This window comes from Lytechinus pictus, chromosome 11 (assembly GCF_037042905.1).
Source record: "Lytechinus pictus isolate F3 Inbred chromosome 11, Lp3.0, whole genome shotgun sequence".
Taxonomy (NCBI): Eukaryota; Metazoa; Echinodermata; class Echinoidea; order Temnopleuroida; family Toxopneustidae; genus Lytechinus; species Lytechinus pictus.
Window position 1 is genome coordinate 2,705,903 of NC_087255.1, and position 22,976 is coordinate 2,728,878.

Below are 22,976 nucleotides of genomic sequence, written 5' to 3' on the forward strand. Positions count from 1 at the left end.
TTCTACTCATTATCATACTCCTTTTTATTTGGGAAGATATACACAATATAATCAGTATTACAATGAAATTCATAATTATTAAGGGGGAGAGACATGCTCCCCCTTGAAAACAGTTACTTGTATACTTTTTTATTTTTGACATAGAAAATGCAAACATACACCAAACTTGCAGTTAAAAAAAAATCAGTAATTTGTGGCGTTTCTGTATAGATGAGCCCAAAGCTGCAATTTGCACAAGAATACATCTTGAATATATTTTCAGTTGTGTTTGCAGTTTAGCAGCACACTCTACATGAGATAGCTGACAGATATATTGGCATGGCAATGGTGCACATATATTACGACATATCGATGAAGCTCATATACATTCAGATGCAGTATATAAACAATACAAATTTTATCCAAGACAAAACATATCTTGCAGCATTTCATTCACAAAAGAAAATATATTTAGTGCTTACATGAATATGCATATTATGCATGAATAATATAAAATTACTCCGCATGCAAGGCAGAGCATTCTACTTTATCTTTGTTCATGTATCAAACATTTTAACATACTTTAGAGATTTATGAAATCCAAATAATTTAGATCTTTTTATAACCATTCAAATTACATGTCTAAGGTGAAGAAATAATGTAAAACATTTTCATTGTAAAATTATGCCAAGGTGTATCGCCTTTTGTGACCACGATGTCAACCAAAAAAATCTTTGTTTTGTATTTTTCATATTACTAATGGTTTTTTTTACCCAGGGTAGCCACTTCAGATAAAAAAATGCTCTTCCAACAGGCCCTGTATATTCATGTTTGTTTATATCTTTGATTCATCCTATATTAAATATATTGCATAACATTGCATACAAACAAATTTTTTATTTCAATATATCTCCTTCTCAATGCACGCGAAGATCAAGCAAATTCAGTATAAAGATTACAGATTACAGAATATAAGGAGAATTCATTTATAAATCTAATGTAGGGGGTGAATTAAAAAAGGCAAATTATTTGAACTAAAAGACACTATGATATAGGCCCTGAATATTGAGCAAAACATTAACATGTACATGTATGTGAAACCTGTATATAAAGACTACTTTGTGAGAAACAAGATATTAGCAGGTGGCTGTTAAGTACAGGTTCCTTGTTACAACGGGAAATATATTCACAGGAAACCCTAATTGAACAGGTTCCTTTAATACATGTTACAACGGAAAATATATTCACAGGAAACCCTAATAGAACAGGTTCCTTTAAATACATGTTACAACGGGAAATATATTCACAGGAAACCCTAATTGAACAGGTTCCTTTAAATACATGTTACAACAGGAAATATATTCACAGGAAACCCTAATTGAACAGGTTCCTTTAAATACATGTTACAACGGGAAATATATTCACAGGAAACCCTAATTGAACAGGTTCCTTTAATACATGCTACAATGGGAAATATATTCACAGGAAACCCTAATTGAACAGGTTCCTTTAATACATGTTACAATGGGAAATATATTCACAGGAAACCCTAAATTGAACAGGTTCCTTTAAATACATATCACAATGGGAATAGACCAGTTCATGGTTACTTCATGGACAATTTTGGTCAAATGACCTTTCATTTCTTTCATTATGAAAGGCAGATTTTAAAGCAAGATGTTACATAAGCATGCCTTACATAGCAGGATGAAGAAATTGAATAGACCAGGTGACTAGAATAGCATATCAATGAACACTCTGTGAAGGTATTTGTTGCATTTCTAGATTTTCTACTTTGAATGCATATTATAGCATGTTGTACAATGTACTTGGCAAACTGAGAAATACCATTCGTTCGTGAGCGCATCGTTGTTTTTTGTGGATGTAAATGAAAAACACAATTCAAAAGAATATTTGAATAATCAAGACGTCAAAGTTAGTGCTTATCTCATTAAATTTTAACCACCATGTCACTTTCGTACCAATGACTTTCCTCTGATCATGCACAAAGTGGAACTAGAAACTGGCTTATCATATTCACAGGAAATAGATTCCTTTAATACATGTTACAATGGGAATTATATTCACAGACATTGTTGTCTTTATAGACAGGTTTATATCCTTCTACACTGGCAGTCATTGAAGCAAGTTTACATGTACTACATACATGAAGGTGAGTGAAAAAACATGCAGTACACTGCCAATACAGAAATTCGGTTTAAATCCTAAAAAAATCACCAAGTAGAGCGCCTCTGGCAGTCTCGCCTGCATTACGCGATTCAATATAGCAGGAGTGCTGATTTTGAAAACAGCTATTGAATAATTATTCACATAAGAAAACATTCATATGATAATAAAATGCTATGTCAATTGACCCAAAATGACCTTCGACCATGATCATGTTATCTAAGACATGTGCAAAACATTCATTATTCATAATTGATTACCCGTAAGTCTCTGTTTCGTGGTCTAGATCCATAAACTTCCAAAGTTATGATGCCAATTCAACAAATACCCTAAAAATTACCCAAGTTTGTTGACCCTAAATGACCTTTGATCTTGGTCATGTGACCTGAAATGCGCACAGGATATTCAGGGATACATGGTTGCCCTTATGTCTAAGCTTCATGAATTAGATCTATAAACTTTCAAAGTTATGATGAAGATTCCACAAATATCCCCAACATTACCAAAGTTCGTTGACTCTAAATGATCTTTAACCTTGGTCATGTGAACTAGAACTTGCACAGGATGTTTAGGGATACTTGATTGGTCTTATGTCGAAGTTTCATCAACTAGATCCAAAAAAAATTAAGTTATAACAATTCCACAAATACCCCCAACATGGCCAAAGTTTCTTGACCCTAAGTGACCTTTGACCTTGGTCATGTGACCTGAAACTCAGGAAGGATCTTAAGTGATACACCATCACCCTTATGTCTAAGTTTCATGAACTAGGTCCATATACATTCTTAGTCATGACGATATTTCAATAATTAACCTTGGCTATGATTTTGATGTTGATTCCCCCAATATGGTCTACGCTCATTGACCCTAAGTGACCTTTGACCTTGGTCATGTGACCTGAAACTCAGGTAGGAAGTTCAGTAATACTTGATTACCCTTTAATATGTCCAAGTTTCATGATCTAAGTCCATATATTTTCTAAGTTATGATGGCATTTCTTGCTCTGCTATGAAGGCAAGACAACTTTTTTTTTTTTTTAAGTATTTGGAACTAGAGTTATACTCTGATACATCAGAATTTGAGGTAGACTTAGTGAGAAAAAAAAAATCTTTTTTTTTTTGTGGGGGGGGGGGGATGAAGTAAAACGACAACTGGACAAGTTTTTCACATATTCTTACATATCAACTTGAAACAGATAGTTTATGTTGGTCCACTAATTATTCAGACCTTTTAACACAGGTGTGTTTGCTAGAGCGTCACAACCGGGAGGTCGGGGGTTCAAACCCCGGCCGCATCAGACCAAAAGACGTTAAAAGATGGGAGTTGCTGCTACCCTGTTTGGCATTCAACAATAAAAGGGATAGAGCCTCATCGATCTGGTGCTGCAGTGGCTGCGGGACCCACGATCAATTGGGCAAAGCAATTTTTCGGAGTATTTCATTTCATGTCTATTTCGAACAATAAATTATGGATTTTTTATCTTATAAGGTTCTGCCCCTAAATATCATGCAAACAGTGAACATGTCTAAACAACAAGCACCTAGAACATGTACATGTATAGTCATTACTGGAATCAAACAAAGAACATACAAGTTTGTCCATCAATAAATGGGAATGTCTTTCAGCTACCTACCATTCAGCAAATCAATGAATAAAAAGGGGTATATCCTCATTCGAATTCATCTGATAGAAAATCCATATATGATCATATACATCATTATTCTCACTACAATTATCATATTGTAGTTTCACTTGGTGGACTACACTGTTATAACACATCGGATATGTTCATATCATATATCTTGATATATCAACACATTTGATATCTCTTTTTTTTGGTCTGCACAAACCATATGATGATCAAATCTGTGGCTACCTAAGATAAACAAAATGCATTGCTATAATATAGCTGCCATAATTAATGTGTCGGCAGTTACAACTATAAGTAAAACATTATGAAACAAAATTTTCACAAATATCAGTTTAAAGGTTTTATAACCAAATCCACAAAAATATTCTATACTTTTGCAACCTCTAATGGAGTAACATTAGTGGTGGCAATAGGAATACATATATATTTTTAATATTGTTGGAAAAACATAAATCTGGATCTTCAAAGTTAATGCGACCCTGTAATGTTGGTTAACAAACGACAATAATTCTTCTCATGATTTATTTTCCTCTTTTTTAACATGTGATACAGCTTCTAATACAAGATCAATTCATCTACTAGTTTACTCTGCAACAATTCACATTTACAAATTTTACCATTCTAAAAACAGATTTGATATTTATCATCAAAGAAGACATAATTACAGCCTCATCTCAAAAGAATTTTAAATTGATGGAAGATCTTTTCTTCAGTCCTGTATCTTATGTTCTTGACCCTCATCTTATGCAGAATTTCTCAGTGATGATAACTCCAATTCAAACTTCCAACCAAGGGAGCAGAATGTGTACACTAATTATGTACTGACAAGTACTTTAATTACATGACACTGATTACAATAAAAAGCCTTTATATGTGTACATTAATCACAACCTGCGAAGAAGAACATTATTATTTACATCTCTATTGGCACTAATGTCATTACAAGCCTAAATAAGGATAGAAAGATCTTCCATGTAATGTGGCCTTACATAATACTGAAGTGGAACAATCTAAAATAATTTTGCCAAACAAATAAAATGGCAGTCCACAAAACATTTATACAGAAGTGATTGACATGTCCCTGTCAAAATCAAGGGATTTTTTTGTGCCTTGAGAATCAGTATTGCATAATTGAAGAGCCTGGAACCAGAAGGAACAACTATAAATAAAGGTGATGATTATACATTCCATCGCCATTGATACATTGCGACAAGGGTGCACAAAACATTTTTACTTGAGACAAATTTATATTGAGCTTTGGTTGGAGGAGCTGATCAGATATTGTACTTGAATACCGTCATGTGTCTCCTTGCAACAGGTTTTGCTCGTTTCCCAGGAGTTTTGACCTAGCTTACTGTGACCTGGTCAGCAGTCTCCATATCCTCCACTGATTTTGATTCCTTTAGTGTCTCCTGCAACATGTACACAAAAAGAATGGGGAAAAATGTTTGGATTTTGTAAAAAAAAAACTATTAAAGGGGAAATAACTGAGTTTGAGCTCCTGGTATTTCAAGAAAATTGTTCCATAAAGTTCTTTGTAATTAATGTAAGACTTTACACACAAGTTTGCTAAATGAGATACCCCATGTTACTGCAAGGATATTTTGGAGGCTGGAAAGACCAGAGAGAAGTCTAAAGAGCCCTCTCGATTGTAGATTGTGCAATTGTGACAAAAAGTAACATGCATGTCACCCATTATGTTATCTACAAAATTGTGTACATGTAAAGTGATTGTTTCAAAATTAGTCAAATTTATTTTTTTATTATGCTAATACACACATGAAATTAGAATTCAGCTAGAAATCTTAATATAAAGCTCCTAAACTGCTGATTTTTAGATAGACACTCTCTTAAGGATCCTTATTGAATATGCATTCAAAATCACAGTATCAAAAGATATTCTTTTGTATTTATTGTTTTCAAAATTTCTGATGTATTTCTTTGTATTTCAACTTTTTGTTTTTCATTGATTTATACTGTGTGAGTAAAAAATATTTGACACCTCACAAATCCCTAACTTAAGGAAAAGATATGCCAAATTGCCATGAACACACATAATTATTATATATGGCCTGAAAGATTATGCTCTGTCAAATAATATACCATATGTATGTAGTACATTATGATGATTGATGACCAGGAGGTATTCTTTGCAGCGACATAAATTTTGATTTGCACCAAATTCCGGCATGACTGCAATGAATGTCAATGATGTCATAATCCTATAAGGGCTGCATCAAAATTTATTTCAACACACCTTTTCAATAATTTACATGTTAATATGCACATATTAGTATCAATTCTCAAGTAGGTTTCATTGAAAATGGATTAGCAAATATGTTTGCTAACTCATGTAGGATTTTGACATCATTGGCATCTGGATTCATTCATTGCAGTATTGCCTTACTTTGGTGCAAGTCCAAATTGACATCACGACACTGCAATAAATACCTACTGATTATCCAAACGTGAAGACTTACAACATAAATACATGTATGGTATCAAATTATTTGGGAGAAGATACTCTTTCCAGACATACATGTATATAGCGATTATGCGTTCATGACATATTTTTCTTTAAAGTGGGGATTTGTGAGGTGTCAAGTTTTTTTGACTCACTCGGTATATTTCAATTATAAACATGAAATTAATTGATTTTAATCATTAAACTAAAAACAATAAAAATAGTTATGAATTTGGAAAGAATTTGTTCATCATGAAATCACGTTTTTGAGCAAATTTTGGTCCAACATGCATCTCACATAATGTTGTGTAATTTCCGAAACTCGTACTTGAACATCGCAAATTTGTTCTCAAAAGTAGACTCAAAAGAAAAAAAAAACATAAAATGACAAGGCATGAACCTTTCACAATGCTGAAGGGTTAGGGGCAATATAATGGGAGTGCTTCTTCTTCTTAACCCTTATCAATATTTTTTTATAAATTTTCAATTTTCCTTTCAGTTGCTTGTGGTGGGGGATTATTCTTGTTATTTGGCAACCAGTAAATTTAACTATTTTTGCCATCATAAATCAGGGGTGTGAGTGGTCACAAATAAAAAGATCTGAAAAAAGCTGATATTTGTAGAAAGTCTGAAATAGAAAGAGCTTCCATATTTTTTGTACAGAGGAAAGCCAAAAATAAGCTGAAATTAAGCAGAAAATAAAAACGAAAAAAATCTGAAATCAGATAAAAATCTGAACTCTCACACCCCTGATAAATGTAAATGATCCTTTCACAGGGATGTGATAAAATCCCTAGAGAATGACAGGGTTTCAAACCCAAGACCACCGCTAAAACCAACTAAGCTATTGCATCTCCTCAATTCAGCAGTCTAAAGGCTAAACTACTTCATATATTACCTCTTAATTTCTTCAAAACAAAAGGTCTTTGACTCCACCTTTACCCAGCAGTACAATTATTCATTAACATGTTAAACATGATAACTACAGTGGTTAATCTAGATGTCAACTGGATGCTATCAACTAAATTACCAGTGCTGATAATCTAGTTTACCTATGATAATACTAAAGTGTGTATCAATCAAATAGTGTGATATCATGGTCAAAGTATGAATCGCATTCAAGTAGAAATCATAAATGCTGCTAAAAATGCTTATTATCATCTCAAACATTAAGTGTTCCATATTAACATCGAAGATTAAACAAGCAAGTCCCAACAATGTATTTTCCATTTATCAACCTTGTGCAAATAAAAAAATTTCAATAATACACAGACAAATACAAGTGCTATGTTAGTTTTGAAAGCATTGGTTCTTGTAAACTTATCCACTTGATAACATTATCAGATAAACTTTAATCTATTGTTTGATCTTAAATGCACTGGTATATTAATAAACACATTCATGATTATAATATTTCATGGCAGTTTGTGTTCTACTGTACAAGTAATGAATCATATGAGCAAAGAAGGATGCATTTGGCCAAGACACGTGCTATATGAGGGCATTTTAAAGGGTAAGGTTGGTGATATTGGTACCAGGCATTGGCGATCAATGGATACATGATCAAGAATATTGGGATACAATCGCCAACTGAAAGCCATGGACATAAAGTATTCAAAGCTTGGTTTGTGAGGATTAATTTCATTGAAAATGAAAAGGATATGGTGAAGAAAGCCAATCTCTTCTTCATGTCAGATGATATATCATTCAAATGTGTTTGTCACCATTTTATTATAGGCATTATGGTCAATCACACCAAGTAGAGAAAGAGAGAATATATGAGGGGTGACTTTCATAATGCTTCTTTAGTATGTCTTTAAGAAACATGAGAGTTTAAGTATTGAACTTGACTCTTGTTTTATGGAAGAAAGTAATTTTGAATATTGATTAGAAAGAAAATCATCCGGGGAGGTGTACATATCCCTCATTCTCTTTTTTAAGCTCTTCTCGTGAAAGTGCTTATTAAAGATTCTACTAAACAAATAGGAAACAAGCAAAAAAAGGAGGTGGAAGAAAAGATTGCAGATTAAACACTGTTAACAAAGCAAGGTAGGACTAGAAGCATTTTTAAAGAGCTTGAAAGGAAGTCCAGGCAGGATGCATGACGGTTTCTGCGTGCCTCGCACACAGGGAAAGATCAACATACAAAATAGAGTAACTATAACCAGACACATCAAAAAGCCATGCAAAAAGCTCTTCACTCAGATTTGAAAATTTGTGTTGCTATCATAAAAATAATATAATAATTGAAAAAAATAAAAATAATGTTTTGAGCAGAATTCTTAAAAATTTAGGAAAACCTTTTTTCTTTAATTGTAATCAGGCGTGAGAGTGGCCCTTTTCAAAAATATCTGTTTTTTGTGAACGTAGGCAGCGAAGTGACCAGTGTTTCGCACCTAACGGCCGAGGGTCCAGGGGCAACGCCCCGGAGGGGGTCTAGGGGGCGAAGCCCCCCAAAGCTCATGGATTTGGGGGTTTTCAGAGGATCTAGAAGGCATCTCCTCAACACCATGAAGTACCAGGAATTTGCTGTATAAAAGGGAAAGAATTGTGTTTCTGAGGCACAAAGTGCTTAAATTCACCAGGAAATATACTTTCATTGGTAGTGCATGCAAAAATACCTCTCAGATTTTGAGTTCAATATTTCTGAATCAAATGCACAATACGTTCATTAAATAATTCTATAGTAAAACTTGTGAGCATCATACATGTGCATTTCTTAAAGTAGTGTTCTTGGACCAAAGTATTCAAGATACAAAATCATGAAAATCTGAGCATACATGAAAGTTCTGTACAACATATTACATGACTGAAATTTATTAGATGATCATAGCACTAGTAATTGCTTATCTGGCATACCTGCATGGCTAATTCTGAAGCCTTTGTATCAACCCTTCAACCTTGTGCTTGGGATTCATTGTTCTGTTTAATATTCCTTTCAATTCTTACCCTTGGCCTATGTTATCTTGTATGTCTGTAAAAAAGAACCTCTCCTGAACATTATTGCATTTTAGCTGGTATCTCTACTATTCTCGAGTTGGGTCAATCCATTTCAGAGAGTCTTTGACATAGTCTTTGACTTTCTTCAAAGAGAAGTCCAAGATAAATTTCTAAGCTCAAGTACCATGGTTTGATATCATCTTATCCTTGCTTGTGCCTATGGTATTACCTGGATGATCTGTTGATTATCTACAGCTTGCTGTGAGATTGGGCTACGGTTATACTGTCTCCTGTGCATCTCATCTACATATGTCAGGTACCATGTGCCTGGGAATAAATCCTCTATACTGCCCTGGGGATTGTATTTAGCTGAAAATGAACAGAATTGAAAACAAAATCAATTGGACTTCAAAACGAGCCCACACAAAAGAACAACTGGAATAGTGTCTGTTTGGTTTGGTGGAGAATATAAACTCAGGGTAAAGATACTCTGAGTGCATTCCACATTGGGTAAAATTTGAGATATCTTAAGTAAGAATGAAGACACTGATTGTTATAATGAAAATCAACTTTGTGGAGGTGCATGTATTCTATTGCTATTGAAGGCAATTAGAGAAGAACTGTCTATTGGTCCCTTAGACACTTTCCATTGATATTGCTCTGATCAATGGCTGCTGTATTGCCATGATGCATTGATGTTGACCTAAGAGCTGAAAGCTCCGACAATCATAACTTAGTCGTGGGGGTAATGATAAAAGCAGTAATAATAGTACATGCAACATTAGCGCTTAATACAACGTTACGTTTACTAAGTGCTGCATACTCTCAACCTCCCTTTAGCACATTCAAGGAATTTCTTCCTACTGGGTACCCATTTACTTCACCAGGATGGAGAGTGGCAAACGTAGATATGGCAAAGGATGAGAGTACTGCGGAGCCACAACACCATTAAATTGACTTTCACATCTCCCTACCTAAATGATGTGTATCTTCCCTGAGCTTCATGGTGTCTGCAAAGACTCCTGGTTCCACGCATCGTCTACTCTCTAACCTAGTCTCAAGGGTGTTCAGACTGTTCCTCATCTTGGCTAGGGCAGAGCCAGGGCTTGCATCGTTGCCTACACGTATGGAGTAGAGCGATGAGGCCATGCCGGAACCGTAGGAGAACAAGGCAATACGCTTGTTTGGAAGTTGGTCAAGAGGTACGCTGAAAGAATAAAGGAAACCTCACATTATCATCGTGTACATCAAGTGACTCTTGGCCAAGATAAAAATACACATAGTCTCAACTACTGTATGACTCATGGAATGCAAGATTGATCTCTGTAATCACACAGGAAGAAAACTGCTATGTTCAATCAAATGTAACATGCTTGTTTTGTCTCATACAACTTGTTGGTAAATCTGCTTATACATGGGGTGCGGAAACTTGGGGAGTAGTCATGAACGTGATGTCTCCATACTGCAATATAACCATTCATCATCATACATATGGGGGTTTCCACTCCGTATTGTGACATGTACACAATTTCACAAGATTGCCTTACAAAATAGGACTGTGACAAAAAAAATATTTATACGTGTGAGAAGTACTACTTACCTTGCCAAGTAGGAGACGAGACCACCATAGAGTGACGGGGTGTACATGTTACCTACTTGATTAGCTAGACGAAGGGATGGTTGGGTATTTTGATGAAACACCTCCTTGCTTGCTGTCATGAATGCCTTCTCAACATTCTTGTCAAAGAAGGTGTCTTCTAATTTCACATTCCTAGAAGTAAAAGAAACCGATAGGTGAGGAAGTAAAGCCAAGATTGCGAATCAATCTAACATTGTGTCTATGGTCATTATCATGAGACACTGTCCCCCACTCAAAATATTTACCAGGCTCAAGTATGGTTTGACATTACATGTACCATATATAGCCAAGAGTGGCAAAAATATTAAGCTGTGGATGATTGAATTATCAGCATTCTAAAAGCTCAAAACTATTAAATATCTTTCTAGGAATGATCAGTTCATGAGCTTTCTTCACCATTACTGCAAATGAAAAATGGTCAAGAAAAATAATGCCAGAATAATGTGTAGATTGAGTTTTCACAACTATGGATTTCATAAAGTTGTTTACAAGTTATCTTGACTGCAGTGTGTCAATAGCAGCACGTTTTTATGCTGAGCCCCCCCCCCCCAAAAAAAAAAATATATATATATATAATAATAATAATAATAACAATAGTAATAAATAAAAATAATGAATAAATAAACATATAAATAAATAATCATTTAGGTTTATCACAAAGTGGTCAAAACATCCAACAACCCTAATTATATTTGACTACTAAGTGCTTCTTGGTTGCCTCGTCGTATCTCCAAGCAATGAAGCATACACATGGATTCAAAGAAACAATCCTTCCAGTCATTACCTAAACTCTTCTACATTTGCATATCTGCTGCCCTCTGTGGTATCAGGTGAAGGATCCCTAAGGAAGTCATTGAGTACAAGCCTGGCTAGAGACTTCTGGACTAGTTTGCAGAATGGTGAATGGAAGCAAATTCCATCAAAGGAATCTATCGTTATCCTTCCTGCTTCACCAACTGTTGTTAAAAAAAAACAATTATGGTACATGACTACATGAAATATTGAGAAAAAAAACATGCATTGGTGATGAGAGGGTCAAATATAATATGCTTAAATCACATACATCAACAATATTTTTATGCACAGAGGGATTTAAAAAAAAATGGTACTTATGTTATCTTTCTTACTGTTCTTTCCGTCAAGCCACTGGAAATTACAGAGTCACACAAGTAAACACTAAACTACATCCCGGAACTTTTAGTTATTATTGATAAGTGAGAATTATTAGCAACAATATTCTAGAAAGGTGATATTGGTCCAAGAGTCAAATCATTGCAATTAACTTACCATACTGTAGGGCAGCATTTGCCATATAACAGTGATAACGTTAAGTCTAGAGCACCAAGATAAACTTGCCATTCAGTAGGGCAGCATTTGTAATGTAAAAATGATAGCATTTGTCTAGAGCACCAAGACACCCACAATTTATGTATTTCTCCACTCCCTGGGGAGCATTCATGCTATCCTGCAAAACTTTCCATTCTGTAGGGCAGCATTTGTAATGTAACAATGATAGCATTAAGTCTAGAGCACCAAGATAGCACGATGTATGTACTTTCCCCACTTCCTGGGGAGCATTCATGCTATCCTGCAAAACTTACCATTCAGTAGGGCAGCATTTGTAATGTAAAAATGATAGCATTTGTCTAGAGCACCAAGACACCCACAATATACATGTATGTATTTCTCCTCTTCCTGGGAGCATTCATGCCATCCTGCAAAACTTTCCATTCTGCAGGGCAGTATTTGCCATGTAACAATGATAGCATTAAGTCTAGAGCACCAAAATAGCACATTGTATGTACATTCTCCACTCCTTTGGGAGGAATCAATTATTAAAGGGATCCTGCAAAACTTACCCTTCTGGAGGGCAGCCTCTGCCTTTGCAATATAACGGTGATAGCACTTGTCTAGAGCACCGAGATAGCACTGGATAGACAGCTTGCCGTCCACACGAGGGTATTCAGAAGACATGTCAGGTTTGTAGAAATCATATACATGCTGCATGTGTGTGCTTCGAAGACCTGCATACAATTAATCAGTGAAAAACATGTCATTGTCATATGTGCATTTTTATTGATAAATTTTGAATCTAGCTATAGGTTGATGTTTACTATATTTTCATATAAAGGATATTAAAGGAATAGCATTAAAAAATTCCAAGCATCAACTTTTCGGGGCAAGAAATATATTTTTTAGAGGGTTCAAAAGCAAACTTCTGATTATTTCCACGTACAAAATATCATTTCCACGTACAAAATTTTAAAAACTTCTTAAGTGTTGAAATAATATTATTATCTTTTAATTTGTTTATTCTCTATTTAATAAAAATGAAATAAATGGCTCCATGTTCTTTCATCCATTGTTTTTTAGAATTTGTTTGTTTTCCCACTTTGCCTCTTTATCTATAAATATGGCCATGAATTGGTCATTTCATGACATGTCATTCAGAGAAAACAAGAAAACGATTTTCGGGCGGGTACCCAAAAATCATGTCGCATAAAATATGACTGGTGGAAAAACCCATAGGTGACGTCATCCAGCCACTGCACCGCAAGCAAACTTATGAATGAAAATATAGTAAGCATGCGCAGTGCAAGCCTCCCGTGCCCCATGCAGTATTCCATCAAAACAAGTCTGCAATACTCTGTCACCTCGTACCAAAATCAACCTAGAATTCCACTTTCCTATATTTCATATTAATTATGAAAGGTATTCTCAGAGGATCTGTTTTCTCACCGATACCACACAGGTATTAAAAGCAAATTTTGATTACTTCTTGCTTTCCATCAAAATCTTACGAAGTATCGTTGATATTACATCGTGTTCGTGAGTTTGTAGAATCTATCGCTACATGCACAAAGTCAATTGATTTCCGGGTAGTTTCGGAGCGCCGAATGCGCCAGCCAATCACGATCGTGTTACCATAAGGTATATCGCTAATCAGAACCGCAATGCATTATGGGATCGAAAAGTGGGGCTGTTAGCTAGCTCTGCGCATGTGCAGAGCTAGCTAACGGCCCCCTTTTCGATCCCATGATGCATTGCGCGATTCTGATTAGCGATAAACCTTATTTTCAGTTTATGATGAACTGAAAATGGTAACACGAACGTGGTTGGCTGGCGCTTCGTATGCTCAAACTGCAAAAGAAACATGGCGACGATCGAACGATCTCAGTCACATCATCACTTGAAAAACTCGTATATTTATGGATATTTCGAGGGTAATTGGTGAGATTCAAAATGAGACTTGTGTACTTTTGTGATGAGTTACAATCATGTCTTACACTACGCAATACAAATCAAATACATATACGTTCATATGGCGCCCGTATACTGGTAAGCAATTTTCGGGTATCGGGTATTGATTTTTCTACCCGGGTACCCGAGGCTTCCGGGTGGGACCCGGGTACCCGGGTTTTAGTCCCAGCCCTAAACACGAGGATATAGTTAATGTTCTTTACCTTATAGAAATTTCCTGCTTCAATAAGAGTGGTCTATTCCATATTATGCTGATCAAGATTGTAACAATGATGAAATATACAAGACAATCAATGCTCAACTTGCTAAACTAACCTCTTTCAATGACAAGCGGAGCATGAGGACCAACAAGCATGGCTACAGCTCCAGCACCCCCTGTAGGTCTAGCATTGCCAGTAGCATAAACAGCAATATCACCTGCCACCACAAGGGCATACCGTCCTATACAATAAAATCAGACAAGGAAAAGGAGGTGCATCAATTATGAACAACTAATAATTTTCATAAGATGCCAATAACCAATCAATATCATTGTGGCATATTTTTTTTTACCCCCACATTTGTGATTGATATTTATGATTTATGTTCCAGGAACCAGGGACCTGTAACACAAAGTTTAGCGATTAATCACTATTTTGGCCTTATCATGATCATCGTTGCATTCGCATTTTGCTCAGTAGACTGACTAATAACCAATCTGACTTGTTCTTTCACATTAGTGATTAACTGCTTACCTTTGTGTTACAGGACCCATGTGACCTACACCTACCTGTTTACTCTATATAAAGCTTTTAGTAGTAACAAGTGGAACACCTCTGGCAGTCCATTACGCGATTTAATATAGCAGAATTGCTGACTTTGAAACTTAGATGAATTCACAAAGAAGTCCATTCATATGAAAGTAAAATACTAGGTTCATTGACCCTAAATGACCTTTTACCTCATGTGACCTATGACTGGCGTAAGACAATAAGTGATAAATTATTACTGTTACGTCCATGTTTCAAGAACTAGAGCCATAAACCTTTGTTATGATGGCATCTCAACAAATACCCCAACATGGTCAAAGTTCATTGACCCTAAATGACCATTGACCTTAATCATGTGACCTAAAACTCCTGCAAGATGATAAGTGATACTTGATTACTCATATGTCCAAGGTTCATGAACTAGATCCATATACTTTCTGAGTTATAATGACTCGTGATGACATATATCAAAAACTTAACAGTGGTTAAGATTTCGATCTCTATTCCCCTAACATGGTCTTAATTAATTGACCCTAAATGACCTTTAACCCTGGTCATGTGACCTGAAACTCAAAAGGATGTTCAGTGATACTTGCTAACTCTTGGAAAGAAGCCTATAAACTTTCTACATTAAATTAACATTTATAACACTTAACCTTGGTTAATATTTAGATGTTGATGTTGCCGCTGCGGTTGCAAAAGCAGCGCCTATAGTCTTGCTCTGCTATGCATGCAAGAAAAAGTATGAATGCAAGAAAAATATTAAAATTCTAATAACTTTTTAAATCTTTGATGGATTTCCCTCAAACCTACACAAATATTTTAAATTATCATCTATATAGTGTTCTAGCGATGCATTAAAAACACGCAATTTGGTCTGCATCAATAGCCCGTGCAGTATCAGAGCGTATCCCTAAAAAGGTCCGAAATCCGACGAATATCCCATAGACTCCTTTACAAAATTTGCTATTGAATATGAGAGCATATTCAACAGTTTAATGCGCATGCACCAATGTGTGAAATATGCAACGCGTACAACAATGAAAGCAATGCGATGCGCAGCATAGAGTACAATTACGTTTGATAACGTCATAATGTGCTGCATGCAAGTCGCATGTCGACGACCAAAATTGATCCTATGAAGTGATGATGGCATTGATCTATGACTTGTTCAATCAAACTGCTCCCTCTTTTTTTTTGGGGGGGTGGGATGGATGATAATTATATTGGATGGCTTTATTTCATGAAATACCAGAATATTACACTCATCTGCGATTCGTGGAATATTTTCCCGAACTCTTGGAATATTTCTGGTATTCCATTCTGAGCCATCCAATATAATATAATTATTTTTTCTGCTTTTTTTACAATAAAGTTTTCGCCACGTTGAACTTCCCCTTAAAAAGAAGTGGCCCTACATTGTACATGTATATAATTGTACAAGTTCTATTTCAGGAACAGTGCATTTATTCAAGTTATCTACAGCACGATAAGAAAATATCAAGATTGAATAGAGCCATGCAAATATAAATGCTTTCTAAAATTAACTTTTAAAATCATGTTTATCATAATGAACTGACAGCTATCAGATAAATTTGTATTTGCTGATTACTTGAGCAAATATGATTGTTGGGATATTTTTACCAATCAACAATTTTCATTACGTTTCAGATTTCAATGTCTATTCCCCTATCATGGTCTAAGTTCATTGACCATAAATGACCTTTGACCCTGATCATTTGACCTGAAACTCAAAAGGATGTTCAGTGATACTTGTTTACTCTTGGAAATACATGTACATGTAGATGTATTAAACTTTCTAGCACTTAACCTTGGTTAATATTTAGATGTTGATGACGTTGCCGCAATGGTTGCAAAAGCAGTGCCTATAGTCTTGCTCTGCTATGCATGTATTAAAAGACAAAGATTACAATTCTAATAACTTTTTTAATCTTTGATGGATTTCCCTCAAACCTCCACAAATATTTTCAATTATTTTCACAATAAAGTTTTTGTCAGGTTGAACTTCCCCTTAAAAGGAAGTGACCCTACATTGTATATAACTGTACAAGTTCTATTTCAGGAACAATGCATTTATTCAAGTTATCTACAGCACGATAAGAAAATCTAAAGATACTAATTCTTTCTAAAAATAACTTTTAAAATCATTTTTATCATAATCAACTGACAGCTACATGTATCAGATAAATCTGTATTTGCTGATTACTTGAGCAAATATGATTGTTGGGATATTTTTATTAATTAAGAATTTTCATTACCATCATTGTTTCGTTCAGCAATTTCATGATATTCAAATTGATTCTGAACAAAGATTCCAATGAAATGAGCATAGTGAATGATTCAAATTTTCTAGGCCCATACTTTGATGATATACTATTTCCTAATGTTCATATTTAAGACAACTAAACACTTGATTTTCCTCAGTTGGCAGGTCCCTATTCAAGATAACATTTAGTGAACTTTGCACCCCCCCCCCCCCCCACCACCCCCTCCTCCCATGCCCTCAAACCAGTTGACTTGCCCCTGCACCAAAGTCTTTATATATTGTATTATAGAAATAAATAGATGGAAAATATTCATAAAGGAAACAGGAAGAATTGAACCTTGTACCTTATGGTTGACAATGTAGAGACATAACCACTATACTTACCATCCCAAGCACTAGATTCTACCCATGAAAGAGCATTAAAGAGAGCAGCAGTGCCTCCGTAGCAAGCATTGGTTGTATCAATTCCTTCAATGTCAGTATTACCAGAATCTTCAAATAACTGCATCAGTACTGTCTTCACGCTCTTTGACTTGTCAATAATCGTCTCAGTGCCAACCTGCCAGTATGTAATTGATGTGTGGAATAAATGATGATTAAATACTTACATGGATAAAATAGGATTTATTATTCTATTCTTTTTATGCAAAAGAGTTTTTACATACACGTATACATATATACCTTTGAAGATATCAGAATTGGTTTAATAGCATTTACATGTGTTTTTTTTAAGTTTACTTCTAATTCTATATATATCTATGGAACCTATGGTTTCAAAATATCCATTCTCAAATTATCAGAATAAATCCCAAATGTATGCAAACAGCATTACTTCTATGAAAGAAAAATACCCACCTCCAGTCTACCAATGGCATCAAAGGGAAGCTGATTATTTTCCATCAAGTTCTGGACAACTGTCAAACAGAGGGAGTTGATATCTTCCCGATCAGAGCAGAATCCCATCTTACCCTGGCCCAAGCCTATGGTGTACTTGCCGGCCGAGGCCCCATCAAACTTCTCCAGTTCTGTCTGGTCTACATACTGGGAGGGGAAGTAGATTTCTAAGGCAACAATGCCAACGTTTTCAGGCCATTGGCCAGCAGGGCTAGTCATTCTCTGGAATCCAGGCATGATGATCAAGGTTTAATGCTGTGGACAAAAAGAAAACTTTCAGGTCATTATACATGTAAAACTAAACCTTTGCTCGTGCTTAACGCTCGCATTGCCTGTTGAGTAAGATAATAGTCTGATCAAGAGGAATGCAAGGGCTTAAAATATCACATTTTAAAGCCAATATGCACACATTCTGCTCGCAATTCAAGTTTTCATTATTTTGTTTCAGCAAGATACACATCCTGATTATGATCACAAAAAGTGCTGAATATCAAATGTACTCACATCATTAGAGCGATATAATAAATATGCAGTTTGTCCCATCTTTGCCACTCGGAGTATCAGAGCGAGTTTTGGACCTTGATGTTCGGGTAGGTGGAGCATAGTGTAGCGGTAGTGAAGTGGAGTGAAGTCTACACGAACATCACTGAGGTAGATAGACTACGTTAGGCCTTGCCCTAACTAAACGTGGCATGCCGTGGCGTTGCCGGGGGCCTAGGCTAAATGCTTGATTTCTTTATATGGCAGTGAGTCCAAACTTCGCATGTGTCCATACTTCGCGGACGGTCATTATCTAAAAAACTAGCCAATATCCTTAAAATCTGACATCATCAATTTGAAAAGCGACCTAAAATTACCCATTGGTGGAAGTTTTTTTAGGATGAGTTCAATATTCATGAAAATATTGACGAAAGATCGGCAAATTTGTCACCGTTAGCGCCCGTTCCGAAGAAATCTGATATTCTCAACAAGCATCGCGATATCATCAAAAATGTGAGTTCAATGTGGTAGGCCTACTCAGGGCATAAATTAATCGACGGCCAGGCCGTCGATGCCCATGTAACTGGCCGTTATGCCCTTACAAAAAAAGATCAATTCACGGCCAAAAAGACTGTACCCTTTTTTCTAACTGGCCAACGTGCACTTTTTCAAAACTGGTCATGCCCTTTTTCAGTGTAAGATTAAAGTTGTTACAAAGTTCTCCCATATTTCACAAGCAAAAATACAGAAGAGAGAGAGAAAAAACAAAGTTTACAACTTCCCTCAATTCAAACTGCAAGCCATTTTCCGTGAATTTCTTTGATCTACACACAGACACATGCAAAGTCAGCGTACATGTACATGTACTAGCTGCTGCACGTGGCCCTGCCTGCCTGCCTGTGTGGTGTGTGGCAGGCTTGCATGATCGGAAGAGATATATGGAAACTCTGAATCAAAATGAACAATCTCACATGATTAACAGTTTTTCCAACAAAATAATCACAAAATCGGCAGGAATTTTACATGTATATGGATTCTCAGATTGATGATTTGGTAATGTAATCAGAGGAGCAAGTTATTGAGTTTTCATTACTAGATCAGTCTTACTTAGTTGTTTCAGCTATTTGTTTTGAGTCTTCGTGTTATCGGTGCGGACAATGGGAAGAGAGATGCTGCGCCTGTGTATGTGTGATGCCGCGATGTTCACCTAATTTTTAAGTTTGACAATGTTTCACTTTGAAATTTTATTCGTTTCTAAAACATTTTAGATTTTTAACAATTTTTTAGATGATTACATTTGTTTTTTTTTGCTTGAAGTTTGAACTTTTTTTCCTCTTTAATTCCTTCTTCATTTCTTTCTTTATTTCTTTCTTTCATTTGTCTTTCTTTTCTATCATTTTTTTCTTCATCCTTTCATCTATCCTTCCTGCTTGCCTGTGTTTTTGTTCTATCTTATTTCAAATCTTTCTTAGCTTTCTTTCCTGATCCTTTCTCTCTGTTCATTTTGTGTTCTTTCCTTCCTTCCCTTCTTACTTTTCTTTTCTTTCCTCTCTTCTTTCTTTTCTTTTTTTTTTTGCTCCCTTCCTCTCCTTTTTTCTTTTCATTCTTTGTCATTCCCTCTTTCTTCTTTCCTACTTTCATTCTTTTCTTGCTTTCACTCTCCTTTCGCTTCATTCTTTCCTTCCCTTCTTTCCTTTTCCTTTCCTTTCCCTTATTCTTTCTTACCTTCCTCCCTGATTTTTTTTTCCTCTTTTTTTCAATTCCTTCTTTCTTCATCCTATCTTTTCTGAATTCCCTTTTCCATTCCATCTATCTTTATTTCTTATTATTTCCTAGCTTTCCTTTCTTCCTTTCTGTGTTCATTTATTTTCTTCATTCTTTCCTTCTTTACATGTCCCTCATTGGTTTTTTTTTTCCTTTCTTTCTCTTACTTTCCTTCTTTTCTTTCTTTCTCTTAATACTTTCCTTCTTTTCTTTTTTCATTCTTTCTTTCCTTTAATTTATCTTTGCTCCCTTTTCCCTTCCTGTCCCTTTTCTTTTTGTTCTTTCTCTCCTTCCATTATTTTCTTTCTTTTTTCATTCTCTCCTACCTTTCTTTCATCCTTTATTTTATTCTTTATTTTCTTTTTTCCCTTTTTGCTATTCCCTTCCTTCCTGTTTTTCTTCTTTCTTTTTCTCAAGAATGAAGGAAACATTTTTCTTTCCTTCATTTATCCTCCGTTTTATTCTTACTCTGTTTTTTTCTTTCAAACATTCATCCATCATCCCTTCCTTTCTTTTTCTTTCCTTTTTCTTTATTTATTTCAAAGAATGAAGGAAACCTTTTTTCTTTCCTTTATTATTTCTTTCATCCTTTTATTCTAACTTTCTTCCTGTTCACTGTTTTTCTTTTTTTCCTTCATTTTCTTTACTTCATTTTTCCCCTTCATTTTTTCTTTCTTTCTTCTCTATTCATCTCTTTTCTTTCTCTCTTTCATTCTTTATTTCACCCATTTGTTCACCCTCCCTTCCTTTCCTTTTATTTCTTTTTTTTTCCTTTCTTTATATTTTTCTTTCTATCTTTATTTCTTTCTTTCTTCTTTTATAATTATTTTCAGTTATTCCCTTTTTTATTTTGTGCCACGGTCACAAAAGTACATGAAAATATATGGAAGAGGAAATCATACAAATGGCATATCAACACACTAATTTCGGTCATGGCCGGCAAGATAAAATCACTTTGAAAAAAAATACAATTTTACAAAATTGATACAAGGTACATGTACATCAGTTCATGTTTAAGAGAGGAAAGCGGCAATGGTACATTCAATTCAATTCAAATAAACATTTATTTTCTTCCATTTCAAAACATTTTTCATAAACATTAGTTCATACAAAAATCAAATTGTTATGAGGAATATAAATATGTACATGATTGGTATAAAGAAGAAGGCGTATACCCTAAAAGCCGAGGCTTGTGACGGGATACGCCTATAGACAGAAATACAATACAAAATACAATACAAAAGAAAGGGCAGAGAAAAGAAGAGAAGGAAAGGGAATGAGAGAGGGAGACGTGAGCGGGAGGCGGGCATGAATTACTGTATAAAATAGAATGCTCAACAAATGTCTTTTGTTTTTGTTTATTTGCTTATATTCCTTGCATTGTATATTTGTCTTGTATCATTTTGTACTTCTTGTTATGAACAAAATACTGGCAATTGCCAGTGAAGTTCTAATAAATTCAATTCAATTCAATTCAATTCATGTCCATAGAACAGCACTTCTTTCCTTTAAACGGTAAAATCTTGTTTTGATTTTTTTTTTTTTTTTGGGGGGGGGCAAGTGAAATATATATTCGGGCAAGTATTTTCCAACTATTTAGAAATAAAAAAAGTTATGTAGCACCCTGTAAAAGATCATTAAGTACATTTGACATCTAAAAAAAAAAGGATACTGAAAAAAAATGGCCTTTGATGCCCTTCTTGGAAATATTTTTGGGCCTTGGTGCCCTTTGTAGTGGCCTTGGCGCCCTAAAAAATATGAGGTATTTCAAGGCCAAACTGGCCTTGCCCTAAAAATTACGAAATTTAAGGCCTGCCTACTGACTAATTCTATAGCATTTTGTCATCAATCTAATATAAATATCTCACCTTTTGAGCTTGAGTTTTTGTTTAAATCTCCTCCAGCACAGCGCGCATTCGTCGATTGGAATAGAATTTTGAGATCGCGATACTGGCGAAACCCCTTGACCTACATGTACTTCACATTTTTGTCAATGATTTTAGTTTACGATCTTGCCATCGATGAGGTAACTTTTTCTTGAATTGATTTTTGCATAAATTGTGAATACTTTGTGAACAAATTTAAGCCTGATCTAGAATAATATTTTTGAAAAGTCTGCGAAGTTTGGAGTTGGACACCCCATCATAAATTAACAACCTTATTTGTACATTCCAGAATGAAATATCTATTCTTACAAAAGTATTCTTCAAAGTGTTGTCTTTCAAGTACAACTGAGCATGACAAAAATTAAAAATCTGAAATTGCACAAAATAACTTAGGCCTATGCCTGGCGCACTTTGCTTTGGTTTTGCGCCCCGGCCCACTGTGCGCCGCGCCGGAGCTGAGCCTACGGAGTACGACTACGAGGCTCTGATCCAACACGGGTCCGTTAGCTTCGGCCGAATCACAGGTCGGGTTCAGGGGTTCTCTCTTTCGAGTCTTCGATGTGTTTGACAAACCAAAAAAAGCTGGGCTCAAACTGACGTACATCAAGTGATTAAGGAGCTCAAATACACATGAATTTCATACACAAATATGCAAAGTTAATGATAATTTCACTTACAAACTAATGTGATGAAATGCGAAATTTTCTCAAACAGGCTGAGTCTTCTTGGATGGAATTACCAATTATGATGAATGCATGAATTGTATTTACCGTAATGAATATTCATAATAAGTGT

The 22,976-nt window shown here is 35.3% G+C and overlaps 1 protein-coding gene across 3 annotated transcripts; it reads right to left on the reverse strand.

The window, feature by feature from the left end:
* LOC129270688 (hydroxymethylglutaryl-CoA synthase 1-like) lies at positions 1 to 22,976 on the reverse strand. 3 transcript variants are annotated; one of them, XR_010295067.1, is made up of 12 exons: positions 22,859 to 22,976; positions 18,013 to 18,306; positions 17,542 to 17,716; positions 14,437 to 14,562; positions 12,720 to 12,884; positions 11,645 to 11,816; positions 10,822 to 10,992; positions 10,196 to 10,428; positions 9,451 to 9,590; positions 2,843 to 5,229; positions 1,521 to 2,521; positions 1 to 1,235 (listed from the first exon to the last, which is right to left on the reverse strand). XR_010295067.1 is itself a non-coding variant. In XM_054908004.2 (10 exons), exons 2-10 carry the CDS (start codon positions 18,286 to 18,288, stop codon positions 5,164 to 5,166), a joined length of 1,524 nt encoding a protein of 507 aa, XP_054763979.2. In that variant the 5' UTR covers positions 18,289 to 18,306; positions 22,859 to 22,976; the 3' UTR covers positions 1 to 5,163. The 3 variants fall into 3 exon arrangements, 2 of the variants coding, with proteins under 2 accessions (XP_054763979.2, XP_063962497.1); XM_054908004.2 differs by having other exon boundaries at positions 1 to 5,229; XM_064106427.1 differs by lacking the exon at positions 22,859 to 22,976 and adding an exon at positions 18,556 to 18,898 and having other exon boundaries at positions 1 to 5,229.

What these genes read in the sequence shown, in the direction of transcription:
- LOC129270688 (XM_054908004.2), bottom strand. Translation starts at nt 18,288, where the DNA reads ATGCCTGGATTCCAGAGAATGACTAGCCCTGCTGGCCAATGGCCTGAA. An exon ending in AGAATCTAGTGCTTGGGATG is followed by an intron (nt 14,563 to 17,541) that starts GTAAGTATAGTG and finishes TTTATTGTATAG; the next exon opens with GACGGTATGCCCTTGTGGTG. An exon ending in ATAATCAACAGATCATCCAG is followed by an intron (nt 5,230 to 9,450) that starts GTAATACCATAG and finishes TACATGTTGCAG; the next exon opens with GAGACACTAAAGGAATCAAA.